At 54.2% G+C, this 18,680-nt stretch overlaps 1 protein-coding gene across 1 annotated transcript in view; it reads right to left on the reverse strand.

Annotated features, from left to right (window-relative positions):
- The window catches only part of AACS (acetoacetyl-CoA synthetase), a 50,055-nt gene that overhangs the window by 12,721 nt on the left and 18,654 nt on the right, over positions 1-18,680 (reverse strand). The window contains exons 5-10 of the mRNA XM_033098067.1: positions 16,403-16,500; positions 10,644-10,758; positions 10,397-10,478; positions 5,952-6,099; positions 2,526-2,606; positions 766-890 (exon numbers count right to left, since the gene is read on the reverse strand). Coding sequence (XP_032953958.1) covers positions 766-890; positions 2,526-2,606; positions 5,952-6,099; positions 10,397-10,478; positions 10,644-10,758; positions 16,403-16,500 — 649 coding nt within the window. The remainder of the gene's footprint in view (positions 1-765; positions 891-2,525; positions 2,607-5,951; positions 6,100-10,396; positions 10,479-10,643; positions 10,759-16,402; positions 16,501-18,680) is intronic.

The following is an 18,680-nucleotide window of genomic DNA, read 5'->3' on the forward strand; positions in this document are numbered from 1 at the left end:
AGAGCCAGGCTTACAGGTATGGAGGGGAAAGAGCTTAGCGCCATCCAAATCCCCAGGGATGTGATTAACGTGCCCTCGGAAACAAGCTCATTAGGGAGAACCTTCCTGGCTAATAGTATGAGCCAAATGTCAGGATTTAAATATTTCCCAGGCTGGGCAAACTTGTATTTAAAATATTAATGGCCAAGGATTTTAAAACGTTAGCGGCTCCTTGCTTCCCCACTGTGCGCAGGCGCACACTTAAAGCAATTAGGCCGGTTCAGAGCGGGCTGACTCCAGGCCCCTGGAGCTCTCCGAGTCCCCATTCCTGAAAACGCAACCAGTGGGTCAGCAGTGGCCTGAAGCGCAGTGCTGAGACTGTGTCCACCCATCACGACTAACTGGTCAGCAGAGAAAGCAGTGAAGAAACAGGGTCCTCTGCCAGTGTCTGAGTGACGATGAGGAAGGGAATGGGGGAGCAGAAGGGGCCACTTCCTGCTTCCCCGTTCTTGGGTCCCCGGGAGAGGCACTGGCACTGCCTTGTGACTGGCCCCTGCCCCTGCTGTGACCATTGCCACCTGTCACCCAAGCAAAGGAGAGGCGGACCTGCGCTTCGCAGCACTGGAAGAACAGAAGAAAGCATCTAGGATCATACCAGTAAGGGTTACAGAACACTCCAGGAAACGGCTGGCTGGCACTGAGGGGCAGCTGACGACAGCAGGGCTCTCCTCCTCGCCTCTGGGCTCAGGAGAAAGGTGGGTGGCAAGTCCAAACACTGATACCTACCCTATCCTGTCGACCAGGTCCCACAGCACGTTGGGCGTGGGCACCAGGGGGGAGCCGTCGTACAAGACCACGGCCGCGCCTGTGGCCAGAGCAGACACCAGCCAGTTCCACATCATCCAGCCGACCTGGAACAGACAGAGGAGCAGTGTCAACCACGCGCTGGCCAGCTCCACTCGCCTCCATCACTCAGCCTCTCACATGCGCCTAAAACGGAGCCAAACGTCAGCAAGAAGTGCCCGTTTCAGATGCATGAGGCTTTGCCCCAGCAATTCCACATCAGGAGTTTACCATCCAGCTGTTAAAGCTGGTTAGTCAGGGACCCAGCACAGGTTGGCCTGACCGGGTGGGGCCAGCAGAAACCACCCCCAGGCTGCGGTTGGCACCGGCCTGCTCCACGGGAAAATTCAACTGTCCGAGCCTTCACACACAGGATGCTTCCAGGAAAGTGAAAAGAGAAAAATGCTCCAGATTTTTGAGGCCTTCCACTGTCCCACATGTGGGGAGGGGGAGAGCAGAGATCTGGACTAAAGCCTGAAGCTGAAACACACCGGAATCCCTTGGCCCAAGCCCCCTGACTTACATCTGGGCACACGTCGGGAGCACTACAGGCTCCCCCTCCTACATCTGCCTGGGTCCTGGGTCTGTCCCCAGGGGCACAGCCGGGGTCCTGGGCATCCACCTCGCAGGTTAGGGACGCACCTCCAGCGTTCCATGTCCTGAGACACTCAGCACCAAGTCAACATCCAGGAAACAGAGCTAAATCATCCTGGAACCTCTTGATATTTGCAGTCTTGGAAAAAGCCGATTCTGAGTTTTCCTGCCTTGTGATAAAACACAGCTTCCTTTAACTTGACCTAAGCTTTCATCTTTCAGCGTTCAGGGAGGACAGGAATATCTCCAATCCCTTGAACTCAAGCTTTGGTCTGATGCATATTTCACACTGAGCGACGGAACTTGCAGGAGGCAGGCACCATCCTGTTTGCCACCACAGTCCCAGCAACGTCTGGCACAGAGAAGGGACTCTAAGGACGTCGGTTTCTGCTGTGTTCTGTTTGCTTTTCCTTGGCCACCTAAACCCATTGCCTTATTTGGGGAATGCTGCAGCCTTTGCAGGATTCCAGTGCAGATTCCTCAGCGAGAAGCACCAAGGTCAGACATTGACTTGGCCGGCTTCTCGGGCAGCTGGGACGTGACCCGGGCTCAGCCAGCAGATGCACCAGTAAGGACGCAGGGCCAGAACAGAGCTGTCTCGTCAGGGCAGAGGCTTGGCGTGGTGGCAGCGCAAACCTCACGTCCACACACTGGGGCAAGAGCTAGGTGACTGCAGATTTCAGTCATGTGACTCTCACCCCTCACCTCTAGAGGCTCAAGGGACTGAACTGGTAGTCAGTGTCCTCGGTTTCTCGAGAATTTCCAATGCACTCGGCACTCCAGAGAGGACAGGCCAAAGTACCGAGCGCCCCGATTCCAGAGGGAGGCGGGGCCAGGGGGAGGCGGGACCGGAAAGGGAGGGCGGAGCCAGAGAGGGAGGCAGGGCTGTGGGGATGAGAGAGAAAGACCGCCCATCACAAGCTGCTCCACAAGCAGCCTGGGGTCTCGTGTGCTTCTTGCCATTAACACGTGAGATGGGAGAGGCCAAAAGGTAAGGAAAGCCCAAAGCCGGCTGCCCCGAAGGACCCGAAGGCGGCTGAGGAGGGAAGCAGGGGGAGGGCAGCCCTCTGGGCGCAGCGGCCCTCCCGGCGTCTTCCGGGCCGGCTCACCGTGGTGTAACAGAAGACGACGTCGCTGCTGCTCATGTTGCCGTGAAGAATGTGCTCCTTCAGGTGCTGGATGAGGGTGCCCTGGGGAGAGGAGAGGAGAGACGCGACGCGGCGTGAGCGGCGCTGCCGGCGGGGAGGCGCCCTGCACGGAGCCGCCCGCAGACTCGCTGCCCACGCGTCGCAGCAGTAAACCTCCGTTTTCCTTCCCCAGGAAGCCGACGTTGCGCACCCTGCCTGATGAGCGATGCTCCCGTGTCACCCTGCCACCTGACCCCTGAGAGCCACTGAGCTGGGCAGGAGCCTCTGATGGGCTGCTGCCGGCCTGCAAGCTCTGGGTACCAGGGTGTCAGCATCACCACGGGACCCACCAGCCTCAGGCAGACGGGAGTGAAGATTACCGAGTGGAGGGGCACAGGATAAGGTCAAAAGACGGGCTCCGTGCACCTCTCCCCTGGCAGCCTTGTCCCCTTGCGGAGGACAGGCAAGGGACAGGCAGGCGGTAGGACAAGGCTGTGGCCGGGACGCACAGCAGTGCCTGCAGCTCTCTGCAGGCCTCGGCTCCGAGCTCAGGGACACCCTGGCCAGGGCCCAGCACGAGATGCTGCTTTCAGCTCAAACCAACGCCCAGCGGACCCCTGCCTCCCACCCCTACACACAGCCAATTAGTCTTTATTTTCATGTTTAATAAGCAGTATATTCGCACGGTCCAGAACTCTAAAGCATATACCATGAGAAGCCTCCCTCACCCCAACCCCACACGCAGTCCTCCCGAGGCAGCCGCTGAATCCATTTCCTGGGAGTATTTCCAGCATACCGGTCCTCCTCGCCTACCTGCATATATTGATTTATGCTGCTTTTTTACTTACACTCATTGTCCTGCACTTTGCTTTTCCCCCTTAACACAACTTGGAGCTCTTTATCAGGACACAGAGAGCTTCCTCATGATTTTTCACAGCTGTATAGTATTCCACTGCCCAGGCCCGACTTGCTCCAAACTCAGTGTCTGTCTGCAGCTGACAGGGAGGACCAGAAGCATCCCATCACCGAGCACAATCCAGACAGCAGAGCAAGTGGCCCTGTACCAGCCGCTAAACTACCCTCGTCTCAGTTTTCCCATCTTTACAATGGGTCTCATACATGATCCTGAGGCTACACTGGGGATGCCCTTCTGAGGCCCCAGAGAAGCACCTAGCTGCTGGCAATGCAGACCCTGGTTGTTTAGGAACTATGGGGGCTGAAGCAAGAAACTACGGATTAAAATCCGGCCTTTATAACCCCCTTCGTACCCAAAAGAAATGAAAAATAAGCCAACAAGAAGAGACAATCCCTTTAAAAGCTCAACAGAAACAATCCTGCCCAATAAATTCTCTAATTCTAGAGCCAGAACTATTCTAGAGTCTGTTCTGAATAGCTGCCCCTGTGACGGGCCACATGGGGTCCCTGCAGAAGGCAGCAGGAAGACTGCAGGCAGGGAAGGCTCCTCCCGAGGCCTCCCCAAGGCCACCTGCTGTCCCTCCAAGCCGAGCCTCCAGTGAGTGCAGGGTGGGTCAGGGACAGCTTCCCCCACCGGGCAGGCACGGGCTCCGAGGAAAGTTCCCTGACGCACACTGCTGATTCGGAGGGCTGGGCAATCACCGGGGACAAGCAGCTTTCAGGAACTTGGATGAACGCTCACTATTGACACACTGAATCCGCTGTGAGGACCAGGGCTCCCCGACTGCATGAACCTGCGGCAAATCCCTTTCCCATTTTCTTACTTAATATCGGCACTTAATTTAAATCTGGATCTGCGCCTAGCATGGCCTATTTATAACCCACACTGTTCACTGTCCTCACCCTCTCAGGGGGCACAAACAAGCCAGGCTTTGCTTCTGTCTCAAGAATCTCTCTGTATGCACCTTAATTCACATCAGGAGTTTTCCCCGTAATTTCTAGAGTCATGGCCGAGTCTGAGCGAAAGGAAGTATGAGCAGCATGGTTTTGTGGGCCTCAGGCAAGAAGAGTAATTTAATTTCAAAGAAGGAAGAGAGACACTGCCTTCTGAGCTCTTTACTGGACTTAGAAAACAAACCAGCAATCCAGGAATAAGCCCCTCCCCCAAGAAGCCAGGGGACCTGCCAGGTGCCCTGTCACGGTGGCCTCTCACCTTGCTGTTATCAAGGTGCTTGTCAAGATGACTCTTTAAAACAGGCAAGCTGCTTAGTCACTTCCCTGGAGATGCAAGAGCCCAGTGAAGATAAAATAAGTATGATTTTTTTCCATACTTTAAATATACCAGGCACGATGATTTTATGAGCAAACTACATTATATCTAATACATTTTTATGTTCCTCTCCTAAAAAAGTGACATTCACTGTGCAAAAAGCACTAAAAATAAAAGTACAGTTAGACATTTCAGTTTCTCCTAAAATGTCTGTTGTTTTGCCACACACGCCCTCCCTCATCTGCAAGGTTTCTAAAAATGGTCACCTCCATGGCTCGTTAATAGGCCTCTAACCAGGCGGACCCCGGCTCCCTTCCCCGGGGAAAACGTGACTCCAGCAACCACAGTGAATGACATCGCAGACCGCACACAGCCCTGACTTGACTTAGTAGAATAGGATGGTTTCAGCCACAAGGACAACTCACTCCCACGAGGAGGCACCTCAGTTTGGCCAGTGTTACCCCCAGGAACAAAGCTTCTGGCCCTGGACACCGCCCCTCCTGCCCCACAACCCCCCTCGGGTTTCCTGAGAAGCCGCCCACTGCGTATGAATGGGCTCTTGGTGTATCTGGCGGTTTTATTTCATAACCTGCAGTCCGACCTTCAGTGAGTGCAAATCCAGGTAATAATGAAGGATGTTCACTCATTCCCCCTGTTCTGATGGAGACACTCTGGAAAAAGCTGTGTAAGCTTTAAAGTGACACAGATGGAAATGGTTCCTTTTTATGGAAGGGATTCAAAGTGCTTCTGGGTATAGAAAACCTCTGTAAATCTAAATGAGCTAGAATAAGAAATTTTATATTTCATTTTCAAACACCGCCATCTTATCAAGCGACAGCCGTGAGCTGTTCGAGAACATGAGGCTTCTGCACCTGGACAATTCTCTCCTCCTACGGAGGGGAGGAGGATGGGAAGGCCACAACAGGGTTTGACCCAGATCCTACAGGGCTCCTTCTCCCTATAGGCTAAGCCAACTGCGGGGGAAACTGGAAAGCTGGATGTGGAGGGAGCTGCACAGCGGGCCAGGCAAGCAGGCCCAGGGTGGTGGAGAAGCAGCGCCGGGGGCCGGAGCGCTCTCCCCATCCCGGGGGCCAGGCGGCACAGCAGCAGCAGCACTGAGGACAGCAGCTGTCCATCGCCTGGGCTCCATTCTGCATCTCCGCCAGGCACCCCACCTGCACGCCGGCACCCCGTGGACGCCCCGGGGACGGACGGAGACCTACCCCGGCGGAATGCACCATGCACTTGGGCGCCCCGGTGGTGCCCGATGAAAACAAGATGAAGAGAGGGTGGCTGAAGGGCAGCTGCTCGAACTCCAGCTGAGGTGCCTGCTCCCCTCTCCCGGTCGCTAGGAAGTCATCCAGAAACACACTGTGGGAGAAATGCATGGGAACAAACAATGAACGTTTGGAATGCTGGATGGTCTGCGAGCCCTCCCAGACTCAGTCCCCTTCAGGCCCCCTGGATGAGAACCTGGGCTCCTGGGGAAACCAGCCTGGAGTGGAAGCCTTACCCGAGGTTGAGGAGAAGACAACTAGCTCAAGGGAAACTAATTCGGTGAGTGATGGTTTCGGCTGAGGTCAAGTTGCTTTGTTAGCACCGTGGACAGCGCCAGGGCTGTCCCCTCAGAGCATCTGTGAAGTGCTTTAAGAGACACTGCGAGCCAGGCTCAGTCACACTTAACACGCTGCTGTTTGTAAGCAAACTCGGCTGCTCAAGGAGGTCAGAGAGCGGTGCGGATGGCCTGGGCCCAAGCTCCTTCCCTGTTTGCTCCCAACCATCTCATTAGCAGACCCTTGTTTCCAGTCGCCCAAGGGAAGCCTTGGCCAAGTGGGTCTGAATCACTACACTTTCCCCACAAGGAGAAGGGAGGGAAGGAGGTGCGAGATTCGAGAACTTTTCTCATAGCATGAAGCTCACAGCAAGAAGGTGGGGCCAAGAACTGAAAACTACAGTTTCTACGACAGAGACAGTACTGGGCAAACATCACGTGTCATCACTAGTTTATCCCACCCCCAGGGTGTGCAACAGCAAGACAACGAATATTTCTCCAAGAACAAGTAAAATTAAGCCCAGCTATGGACTAGCACCTAAGAAATCTGCCCGCCTTGTCCCCAAAGCTGACAGAAAGCATCCATGCGTGTGGCCAAGAAGCACTGAAGGGGTCACAAACAGGACATTGGTTTTCTGAGCAGAAACAGGGCAGCGGAAGCCAAAAAACCATCTTGGGAGACGTGGGTTCTTGACTGTGAAACCAGCAAAAAGATGGATCCCCAAACACTGGCCTGATTCCTCCATTGGTTTAAAAGGGGGAAGAAAGGAGGGGACAAAAAAATCAAAAACACAGTTTTGACAAATGGAACCTGCTTTCTTTCAAGGAAGGGGGAGAAATCAGTTCAACTGAGCCCACAGCGATTTGCAAAGGATGCTTGCTCGGAAACACAGATGCACATGAACTAGAGTAAAGACTGTGCCATTGTGCAGGGAGGCGTCCCCACGTGTCCGGGGGGAAGCACGGCGGTTAAAAGGGCAGCAAAATAATTCATCTCCGAGCAGTGAACAAAGCCTCCTGCCCCAGAGCGCCAGGAAAACGATTCGCTGTGGCACTTTCCAGCCAATGGGAAAGGGCACCCCCCATTCGAATCCCATGTACACAGCGTGCCCAATCTAATGGGTACGTCCGCAGAGAAAAGGCTTTTCTTTCAAAGGTCTATAAGTCACAGAAAATACCGATTGTTTTTGTTGCTCCTCTAAAAATGAAAAGCCCCAAGGGTGGGTACCCCCTCCAGGTCTCTGCACACGGGCACGCACGTGTTTTCAGTGTGTCTATGGCAGCCAGCAATAAAAGGTGAATGGCAAGGGGGACTAATTCACAGGGTTTACGAGGGGAGGTTTTGCACTGTGTGAAGCTAAACGAAGGGGCTAACAGGCTTCTCCTGGATGCTGGCATTTCATGTCAACTACTGACGAACACGTTCAGAAGAACCAAAGCCAGGCACCCTGGGGCCAGTGAGCCCGTCGGCTTTTCCTCCTGGCCTCGGGGCTCCACACCCCTCCATGAAAGCAGGGAGTCCGTGAGTCCTCTCTCCCCTACCTCCTACTTCCCATTCCTGGTTAACAGAACTAGCATTCATCCAAACACTCAAGCCCGAAATTGAGGAATTTCCTCGATTTCTTCTTTCTTATCCACTACCAGACACCCCCCCAATCTCCTTGGTCAACCCATTCGATAAGTTCTTTGCCCTGGCTGTCCCTCTGCCTGAAATGTGTTTCCCTTCCTGAACCTCCTTTGGGTCTTGGTCAGCACTTGCTTCTTCAATGACTACACGAATTACAATGGAAAACCACCTCGTCCTTTCCCCCGTGGCATGCCCACCCCTTTAACCTTGCTCGAGTTTTCTCCAGAGCACTCGTGGTGGTTTCCAAATGTGTCCGTAAAGTCTTAGAGACTTGTCCCATCAAAAGGTGGCACCTAGGTCTCTTCCTTGAATCTGGTGTGTAACTTCGGAGGCCGAGTCAGAAAAGACCATGCAGTTTCCTCCTCCTTTTCGTGGGACACTTGCCTCTGGAGCCCCAAGCTGCCATACAAGAAGTCCAAGCTCCCTCAGGCTCCCATGCTGTGTGAGGACACCAGGCCACATGCAAAGCCATGGGTAGAAGCTCCCAGCAACGGCACCCACTGACATTGCCAGTTGACCGCCAGGAACAGCCTCCAGTAAGTAAAGATGCCTCATGTGCTTCTGATGGCCAGCTACCCAGGGCCCTGAGCTGCTGAGTGAGTCTTTCCAGCTGACGCCCCAGACATTAGACGTTACAGAGCAAAGAACAACCAAGCTCCTTTCTGATGTCCGGTCCCACAGAATCCATGAGCGTCACAGATGGTAAGTTTTGGGGTACTTTGATAAATAGCTATTATAAATGAATAGCACTCTCACCACTTCACATAATACGTATGTTACTTCAAGTTATTTCTTGATTTCTGTCCCCACTTGAAACTATAAGATTCACTAGGAATTTTTGTCAACTTTGTTCATTGTACCTAGAAGAATACTGGTACATGGTGGGTGCTCAGTAAATATTTGTTGAAGAAATGAGTCAATGAGTGAATGAATTTTTAAAAAGCAGGGAGCTACTCTTGGCCATGTGAACTGAGACCCTGGCTTTGTCATCTGGTTGTCATTGATCAAGACGGGCAGGGTTCCCGCAGTATAGGGGACAAGTCCAGGCTCCTGGGCCCGCCTGTATCCTGACCTCGATGCTCCAGGGGACAGAGCTCGCTCCCGCCTGCGGCTGTCACCTTCTCATGACAATATTACTGAGACCTAACTAACGCACTCCACCCAACATCGACTTACTTCTCCTCACAGCCAGCCTGTGAGGAAGGTACTGTCATCATCCCCATTTCACAGATGGGGAAACCAAGGCAAAGAGAGGTTACTCACTTGCACAGGGTCACAAAGCTGACATGTGAACCTGAGCAGTCTGGCTCTCAGGGGACAGTCACTTTGCTTGCAACACCCTTCGACCTCTGGAATCCTAACACACACACCCGTCCCCAAATCCTGCTCACTTGTCAAGGTCACTTCAGGTGCCACCTCCTCCAGACCCCAAAGATAAGCAACGACACCCTTTTCCCATCTTCCAAGTACTTCCTGCCCCCCCCTCGACGTGCACGGCTGTGTCCCCTAAGCACGTGGTCGTGGCTCACCCCCCCTGCAAGTGACTTGTCCGTCCCACTGGACAGCAGGCCCTTGAGGCCAGCACAGAGCCTTGATCCTCTCCGTGTCCCCAGAGCACCCTGCACAAGAGCAGTCAGCCAACTGTTCGCTTGAATGAAAGGCCTCTGCAACCTTTTCCCCCCACCGTGTCTGTGCGCCGCTTCCCCGGTGGCCTCCGGGGGCTACTCACAAGGCTCCTGCCTGCAGCCCAGACAGGAGGCTAAAGGGAAAAGTTCACCTGGGAAAGTAAACACGCCTATCGCGGAACTCTCCCCCACAACTGCTTCAAGAAAAGGAAAGTGGTATAACTCCAAGAATTTGGGAACGAATTCAACTTTGAGCAAAGCGTAATCCATTTCTTAATTTCTATTAAGAATTAAGATGCTCACAATTCTATGTGCTACTCCAGGAAGGTAGTGTATAAACTTACAAATGTTAGAACAGCAAAGGAAGACACCATGAGCAATGAGGACAGGAGCAGGTTCTAAAAGAGAAATACATATGTGTGCATGTGTATACATGTGTGTATATGCGTGTACATGTGTGTACACGTGTATGTCTGCATACATGTACGCACACGTGTGTGTGCACGTGCATGTGTATATGCCCGTTGTGTGTGCATGCACATACGTGTACAAGTACACGAGTGTGCACACACATATACACGCTCATCACCGTCAGAACCGTTATGGCCAATCCAAGGACCTGGGCCTGGCCCCACCACTTCAAAGGCACGACAGACAGGAAAAGAGGGTTCCTGGGACCTTCTCTGTCCTGCCACTCATTCACTGTGTGGCCGTGGGGAATTCACTCTGCCCATCTGCAAAATGATGATTGTATCTAAAAGCCCCTGCACCTCTGCTCCACGTGGGAGGGGTCAGAGCCTGCTGCCCGGTGGGGCGTGCAGTGGGCTGCACATGGGCCCAGCGCCCCGCCAGTGGCTGACTTACCTATTGGGGATCTTGGAAATGTCTATCTTCTCTCTAGAGGCAATGTAAGGAATCACCACCACTCTTTTCAAGTCCGGGAGTCCTGAAGGAGAGAGGAGGGAGAATACAACGTTATGGGACGTGAGATACTTAGTTGCTGATTTTTTTTTTCAAGGCATAATGATATAGGACAGGGTAGCTTCCAGAGCCCTTGTGCCTCTGCACACACGGACCCGCCACGCCCGCTCCGACCGGAAGGGCCACACACCTTTCACCACCTGCTGCAGCTTTTCCACATGGCTGTGCTCTCTACCATTGTACACCACAGCCTCCACGGAGAACAGGAGCTTCGGCTGGATTTGGGAAAACCGGTCCAGGACACCCTGAGGAGAGGAAGGAAAGAGTCGTCATCGGTCGGTCACCCAAAGGCAAACACCCTCAGCAGCCGTGGGACCACATTTCAGGCAAAGGACAAGCAGTATGATCAGGGCGCCAGCCCCATTCCGGGGTCCCCATCACCCAGTGGCCAATCAAGACACTCAAGCGAAACGTGACGGGCGCTGAGATGATCATCACTCCAGGGAAAGGACCGACGTAAACAAATACCAGAGGACGTACAGAGACTGGAAGAGCAAACTCCAAGTGTATAAAATGGAAAAGTTATAAGGTGTTCGCACTACAGAAAAGGTTCCACTGCTCTTGTGTACGTATGGGAGACCCACCCTCCAAACAGGAAAGCGTTTCCATGTTTTGGTTCTCTTTTAATCTTCAACTGAAGAGGTCCCTGAATCTTCTGAATGGTACTCTTTGCCAACCAAATGCTCGAACGATGACGTGCGCACGAGGAAACAAGCCCCACTTTAAAACGCAGGCTCCCCACACCCAGGTGTCTGTGGACACCACTCATGGAATCTGCCGTCTGGCTAAGCAACACCTTTCTCCCGTGCAGGTGTTGAATTTGTTTCTGTAAATGACGTGAACCGACAAGCATAGCCTTGTGACACACTCAATACAACCTGTCATCCCAAGGGTGACAGGTTGAAGCATCTCAGACAGGCCTTCCCTCCCTTTCGTCCCAGCCTTCCCCAAGTCCAGACGATGGTGGAGCCCTTTACAGCCACAAGATAGCAGCTGGAAAGACATCTCCCAGAATGTCTCTCCTGATCCCTTACCCAGCAGTCCAGGGCAAGTGGCTCCAGGTCAACGCCGGGCTGCAACGCCGGCCGTGAGGCCAGAAGCTCCGTGAGGACTTAATGGGGCAGAGCTCCCCCTTGCATGTCACAGCCACCTGTGGCTGGGCGGTTCATTAAGCTCATTAGGGTAACTCACTGCTCTGGGGTGGGCCAGGCCTTAGAGGGGAGAGCAGAACATGTGTCTATGTCAATGACGCTGACGGGGAGGCCAGGGGCCCCCAGAGGTCCCAGCAGTGACAGCATCACCTGGGGCCCAGACCCCCTGAATCGGGCACTCTGGGGCTGCCGGGCCATCTGTGCTTTCACAGCCCTCGGGTGACTCTGATGCACGTTAAAATCTGAGACTCTCTGGACCAAAGGTTCAAGGATTGAGACTCTTTCACTGCTGCCCAATTTTCAACACCAGAAGCTGAATTAACAGAAAAGAGTTTCGGATAAAAAAAAGCATTTGTTTATTCCATCTGCTGTGCCGGGTACCATGCCAGCGAACCAGACAGACAGGGTTCCTTCTCTCTGGAACATACAATCTATCAGGAGAAAAATAGGAAAACAATTATAAATGTTACTGTTTTCAATTCCCAATTGTTTTCAGTGAACTACACTCCTGATTTAGGAAAAGAAGGGAAGAATTAAAGCCATAAGGAAAAATTAATGATAGAATTGACCAATAAGGGCAAAATCTTTTTTCCAAAAAGAACAATAAAATCAACCTCTTGGCAAGTCTGATCAAGAAAAACGACAACGCTTCTAGCTAACACTTCCATACGATTCATTTATTATGTGTCAGATGGTGTCCCAAGCACTTGACTAATATTTACTCACTTAATGTTCAGAGCAACCTGTGACGTACATGGGTATTATAACAGAGAACAATACCATTATTATCCCCATATTACAGATGAATAAACTGAGGCATGCAAGGCCCACAAAATTAGAAATCACACTCTCCTACAGAAATAAAGATTAATGAATGAGAAAACACTATTTTAATGTCATTAATAAATTTCAAAATCCAGATGGGGTGGATAAATTTCCCAAGAAAAATATAAAGTATCAAACTTGATTCAAGAAGCAATAGAATACCTGAGGAGACATTACCATGGCAGAAAAAGTGGTCAAAGGTCTGCCTCTCACACAGACACCAGGGTGAGGCAGAATGGCAGGCTAGTGGCATGGGACAGGAAAGCAGAGGGCCGCTAAAGAGAATCAGGAGGAGGAAGAGAGAAGCTGGAAAGCTCCAGGGGAGCGACTCTCCTCAGCGAGCCTCAAGAGGAGTAGGTTTTGCAGCCAGATCGGAGGGGAGATGCCTTCAGAGCAGAGGGTATCACTAGCAAAGCCCTTGGCAGGTGGGGCAGGTGGGGCTGGTTGGGGGAAGGGAGAGAAAGGCCCACATGAAACCCTGAGGTCAGAGAGGAGTGGCAGGGAGCCAGATACGGAGCCCTGAAAGATGGCAGAGACGTGTGGTGAAATCCAGCATCTCTTCCAACCAACTGTCCTATACTCAGGTGGTAACAAACTCGGGCAAGGGTTCAGAGGTCTCAGGGGTGCCCCTTGGTCACAGTGACAGCAAACAGGACCAGAGGTCTGGGCCCTGGCATTGTGGGGAGTCTCAGAGGTGCCAGGATGCAGTGGACGTTGTCCTGGCTGGTCAAGCGTGGGTTGCCAATGATCCCGGAGCACCTGAACTACTGGACCAGAAACTGGTTCTGGTCCGGGAGAGAGCTGCGCAGGCGAGAGTGCCGTCCTGTTGCAACGAAACAAACACACCTATGCTCATGCATCTGACCTCAACACGGTGCCTAGCAACCAATCAAGCCCTGAAACCAACAGTGCTGAGTCACATGGACCGCCACCCAGAGCAAGAACAGCTGCCCCATGTACACACACGTGCACACACCCCCCCACACCCACAGTGATCTGAAAATGCTTCATGAGGCTTCGGGCCTGGCTCTTAGATGTGTGGAGAGCAGAGGCTGGGCTCCCCCAGGGCTCTGAGAAAGCCACCAACTCAAAAGGAAATGGGGAAACAAAGAAAAAAGCAAAACATTGAAAACCGCAGGACCTGGACGTCTCGATGAGGCTGGAAGGTTGCACACCCAGAAAACAGAGCACCCCTCCTGCCTGGAGATGACTCCCCCACCCCAGCCCAAAGCACTGGGTGTCCGACTAAGGCGGGGGACAACTGGCAAAGATGGAGGAGGGCGCCCAGTGTGGAGAGGGGCAGGGGCAGGGCAGACGCAGAGCAAAGGGGCGATTCCGTGGCATCATCAGGGGAAGAGCCGTGTCTCCCCCTGCCCCCCACTGGAACAGCCCACCACAGACCGGTACACGCTTGGCAACGAACAGGAGCCTTCTTACCAGCCACCGGGGAGAGGAAAGGTCGCCATGACATTTGCGGATGGGGGAATCCACTGTGTGGAGACCCCTCCCCCGTACTCGGGAACTGCCACAGCTCCAGGACTTCCTTCAGGGGCACTAACTACGTGACATCATTGCAAAGAAGCCAAAAAGTTAAAACCAGGATTTGCAGGAAAGTGGCAATTTCCTCTTTAAATAGGGATTTTCAGTGATTTGAAACGGGAAACATGATTCCAAGTAGAAAAGACATTTGTGTTCCATTGCCAATCTCAGAAAAGTGGCCTTTCCTGAAAAGGGGCACCATTTGAAGTTTACAATGGTGACGTCCGAAATGAAGAACGGGAGACTTTTTCTCAGTAGACTCGGTGAACCCGAGAACTGCCCCTGAGCCCATGGCTTCCCTGTCGTTGCGTCCCAGGCCCCACGTCCCACTTCGTCACCAGGAATGCCGGCAAGGGCGGAGCAGACTCTGATGGCCGACATCTGAGGCGCCAGTGTCATCCATTTCACAGGTGCCCATGTGAACAAGTGCCACGGCTCAGTACCGTGCGCAGGACTCCCGGGCCCGGAAGGCTCAGCCTTGGAGCCGAAAGGTGGGTGGGGGCAGCCAGGAGGGCTGTGAGGTCAGCAGGCGCTGACATGGTAACTGCAGCCCCCGGATGCTCTGAGGAGAGTGATGCGATGGCTCACACACACGCCTGGTGGCTCCCGCAGGACAGAGAGGGGACTGTACACCATCATTCCAGCAAAATGAGGACCGTTTCCCAGAACTCAGGGCACAGTAACAGTCTTAGCAGGAAGGCGTTTGGCGCTGTCATTTTCTGAATAAACGAGGGCTCTCCCCTGAGACCCACGACACCCCGACTCAAAGATTCCTGGAACGGAATGGCTAATGACGGCGGGGACAGCAGAGCCATGTCGCCATCTAGTGTTTCCTTTACCCAAAGTAGCTTCAACAGCAGCTGTGATTCCAGAAAACCGTGAAGCAGGGAAGCAATGAGACACTCGTGCTACAGGGCCGTCCCCTGGCTGTGTCCTCCCACAGCAGAACCTGGCGGCAGAGGCAGCTGGAATGGCGTCTAGTGTGACACTTTGCACAGGAGAATGAGCTATGAGAACAGGCCACAGGTCAGCAGCCGCAGCTGCACCAACTGAGTTGGAGGCTGCCGGATGCCCGCCTGTCCCCTAATACTCCCTGCCCTACATCCTGTGGCTCAGACAGCCCCTCTAGCCCAATCCCCAAGCTCTGCTCTCGGCTAAGCCTTCGGGTGCGGGCATCACTGCAGCCCCTAGAGGTCACAATCACGCCCCATGCCACACACAGCTTGCCCAACACCCTCACAACTGGCTTACAAAAACTTAAAAGTTCCAATTAGCTCAGAAAACACCCATCTCCCAACTTGAGCAGCAAACATCACTGACCTCGAGGGGTAGGTCGCCCTGTCCCCAACCCCACACAAGCATCACTCTGCGGTCCTCACAAGTCCCCCTATGTGTGTGCTCAGGACACGGAGCCAGGAAGCGGCAGAGAGGGATTCGAACCCGGGCAGAACCTGCCTGCCTGTGTGTCCTGTGCCAGCAGGCCACACTGCCTTCTCACCCCTAGGGCCCTTCTCTGCAATTCGTGCCACGCAGCCGGAGACCTGCTGAGGGATCCACCAGCAACAGCAGCCAAGCGCTCCCATGAGGTCACCACGGGCCCCAGGCAGCTCACACAGCCTCACTGAGGGCCCTGGGGACTTGAGAGGACACACACACACACAAACTTCCAGTCTCAGGTCAGTCCTCGCTGACCCCGGGTGGTGCTGGGTGGAGGCGATCTGGGAGAGGCCCTGGAAAGTTCCAGAAGCATGACCATAGTCCAGCGGGCAGCCACCAAGTGGTGCTCTCTGGGGCAGTCATGCTGCCCCTGACCTCAGTGAGGCTGGCCCCGCTCTCCCACCAGGGGCCTTTGCTGGCTACGGAGCCTTGGGCACGTGGGATACCCAGGAGCCACAAGGACAGACCCGTCAGAGGGCACGGCAGGACCCACGCCCCTGACTGACTGCTCGTCCGGGCACCAGGCCGCTTCTGCTCTCGGGCAGCTGTAGCGCAGCTCAGTGGCTGGGGATTTGTCCTGCTGCTCCGTTTGCCCCACAGAGGGGCCCCAGGGCCGGGCAGCGACAGTGGGTTCGGTGCACACTTCCTGCCCCTGCCCCAGGCAGCTGGCTGAAGCTACCCTGGGTCCATGGTCCCCTGGGGGTCACGGGGATAAAGAAGCCCGCGCCCTGCCCTCCCGCACAGAGCGCAAAGCCCAGATCCCAAGTACAAGGTAAGAGATGGCCATGACGGACACAAAGCATTGAGGGAGCTTCTGGAAGCAAATGGGGAAAACACCCCGCACAGGATAAATATGTAGACAACTTCATGTGGTCACACACACCCAGGGCACTCCCGGGGCCCAGAAACACCCCCTCTGGTGGGGACCCCAACTCACGTTCATCCCAAAGTCTGGGGATGTGGAGCTCCAGACGGCACCGATGCTTGCTGCAGCCAGCATGGCCTCCACGGCATGCAGCCCATTGGGTAAATAACCTGCACAGGGGACACAGACAGAAAACTGGGGTTCAGGGTGCATTGGATGTAGTCAACCTCCAAAAGGTCCCTCCGGGAGCCAGGCAGGAGTAGGGAGAGGGGCTGGCTCTGAACTGCCCAAGGGACACACCAGCCCCACCCCCCACCAGCTGCCCTGACAGCTCTCGTTTGGCTGAGCCTACCGCCAGCCTGTCCACTTCCTACTGCCACCCCCTCTAACCCGTTCTCCATGCACTGATCAGAGTGACCCCCGCAGCCCTACATGAGCCAGCCCCGTCCTCTTCTCCCTCCACTCCTCCTCCCACTCTGGGCTCGGCCACAACAGCCTTCTTTCACTTCTTTAGTGGTTGTTCGCTCTTCCTGCCTCAGGGCCTTTGCACAAGCTGTCTGCTCTGCCTGAACACGCCTCCACACACACCAGCCTTCCCTCCTCGGGGTGCTCACCTTGCAGCTGTTCACTGAAATGAAACTGTCAGAGAAGCCGTCTCCAAGGCCACCCCCTGAACTCACGTCCCCCGGGTGGTCACCCAGAAAGCACGCTCACCAAGTGAGCTCTCTTTAGCATGATAATCCCCTACGTACAACTGGCCGCTTCATAGCTGCTTCTCAGGGCAGGGAGGGCAGGGACTTCGTCTGTCTTGTTCTTTCCTCTGCCCCACATATCAAAGCCTTCAGATATTGGACTGCTGGCTGGCCGGCAGATGAATGGATGGACAGGTGGACGGTTGGACAGATGGACAGACGGGTGGACAGACTGATGGATAGTTGGAGGGATGGAGGGATGGAGGGATGGATAGAGGGAGGGAAGGAGGGGTTGGTGGATGGAGGAAGGGAGGACGGGAAGGAGGGGAAGGACAGGGGAAATGCAGAATATGAGCAGTCAAGAGACACACACACACCTGTAAGGGGCAGAGGAGGGGTCAGGGCCTCCATCTCATCAGAGGCTGGGTTTTATGACAATTGAGGCAGAGAAGCTTTCTGGCCAGAGACTATGATCAATTAAGCAGATGGTCCTAAGCGTTCCAGAAGAAAGGATTTGTGCACAAGGTGTCAGGGAGTGGAAGGGCCAGGGCCAAACGTCTCACCCGAGCCGGGCTCCCCAGGTGGCCACCAAGCCGTGGGTTCTGGCACCCAGCACCCCGGGACACCCTCCCTTGCCCCCCCCCCCCCGCTCTGCCCTCCACCTGACCACAGCAGTTGGCAGGTCCGTGTCTGGGGCTCACCACTGGCCCCGCCCCGCCCTGCCACAGCATCCCAAGGGGCAGGGCTCATGCCTCACTCTCTCGGTCCCCAGGGCTCCACCCGGCATCTGGCACACGGCAGGCCCCGATGTTTGCTGCACAGATGAGTACAAACTGAAGCTTCGCCATGGTGCCACTGCCCCAGGGTGGGGCGGACTCACTGCCCAGAGCGGCTATGTGACCCCGCAGACTTGGTGGAGACTGACCAACGGCCGGATGACCACTTATCAGACACGAGAAACTGAGGCAGGAGCAGCGCTCACGCCATCTCTGAAGCCCTTTCAGCATCTCCCCAGGGACTCCTCCAGAATCATTCCCCAGGGCTCTCTTCAGAGACACACACAGTCTGGTCCCACCAACTATGGGAAACTGGTGTCCAAGCTGAGACGCTCAGAGCGCAGGCTGCCAGGTACCAGCCTGGTTTTGAAGAGTCCAGGACACCATGGCCAAGAGGGGACTCGACCGTTTTCCCCAACACACCCTGTTCTCTGTTTCTCCTTCTCCCAGAAATGTGTGCTTCAAAAGGAGATTTTTAAAAATGAAAATGGGAGGGAATGAAAAAATTGGAGAACCTTTCAAATTCCTTTTCTAGACCTGACAAGAGAACAGATTAAACCAAACCAAGAGGAACCCGAGATACTGAGGTTCCAACCACAAAAGTATCTGCTCTGATCATTGGCCCAGCTCTCATTCATTCATTCATTCATTCACCAAACCTTTATTATACACCTATTATATGCCAGTCACTCTGTATAGGCTGAGACATGGCAGTGAACAGAAGACAAGCCCGTCCCCTAGTATTGGAGGATGGACACACACACACACACACACACAAACACAAAATCCTGTGATGTCAGGTGGGAGGTAAAGACAACAAAGAAAAATAAAGCAGCATTTAAGGAGAGAGTGGTGATGGATTTTTCCAGGGATGGCCTCTGA

Source organism: Rhinolophus ferrumequinum, chromosome 25 (assembly GCF_004115265.2).
Source record: "Rhinolophus ferrumequinum isolate MPI-CBG mRhiFer1 chromosome 25, mRhiFer1_v1.p, whole genome shotgun sequence".
Taxonomy (NCBI): domain Eukaryota; kingdom Metazoa; phylum Chordata; class Mammalia; order Chiroptera; family Rhinolophidae; genus Rhinolophus; species Rhinolophus ferrumequinum.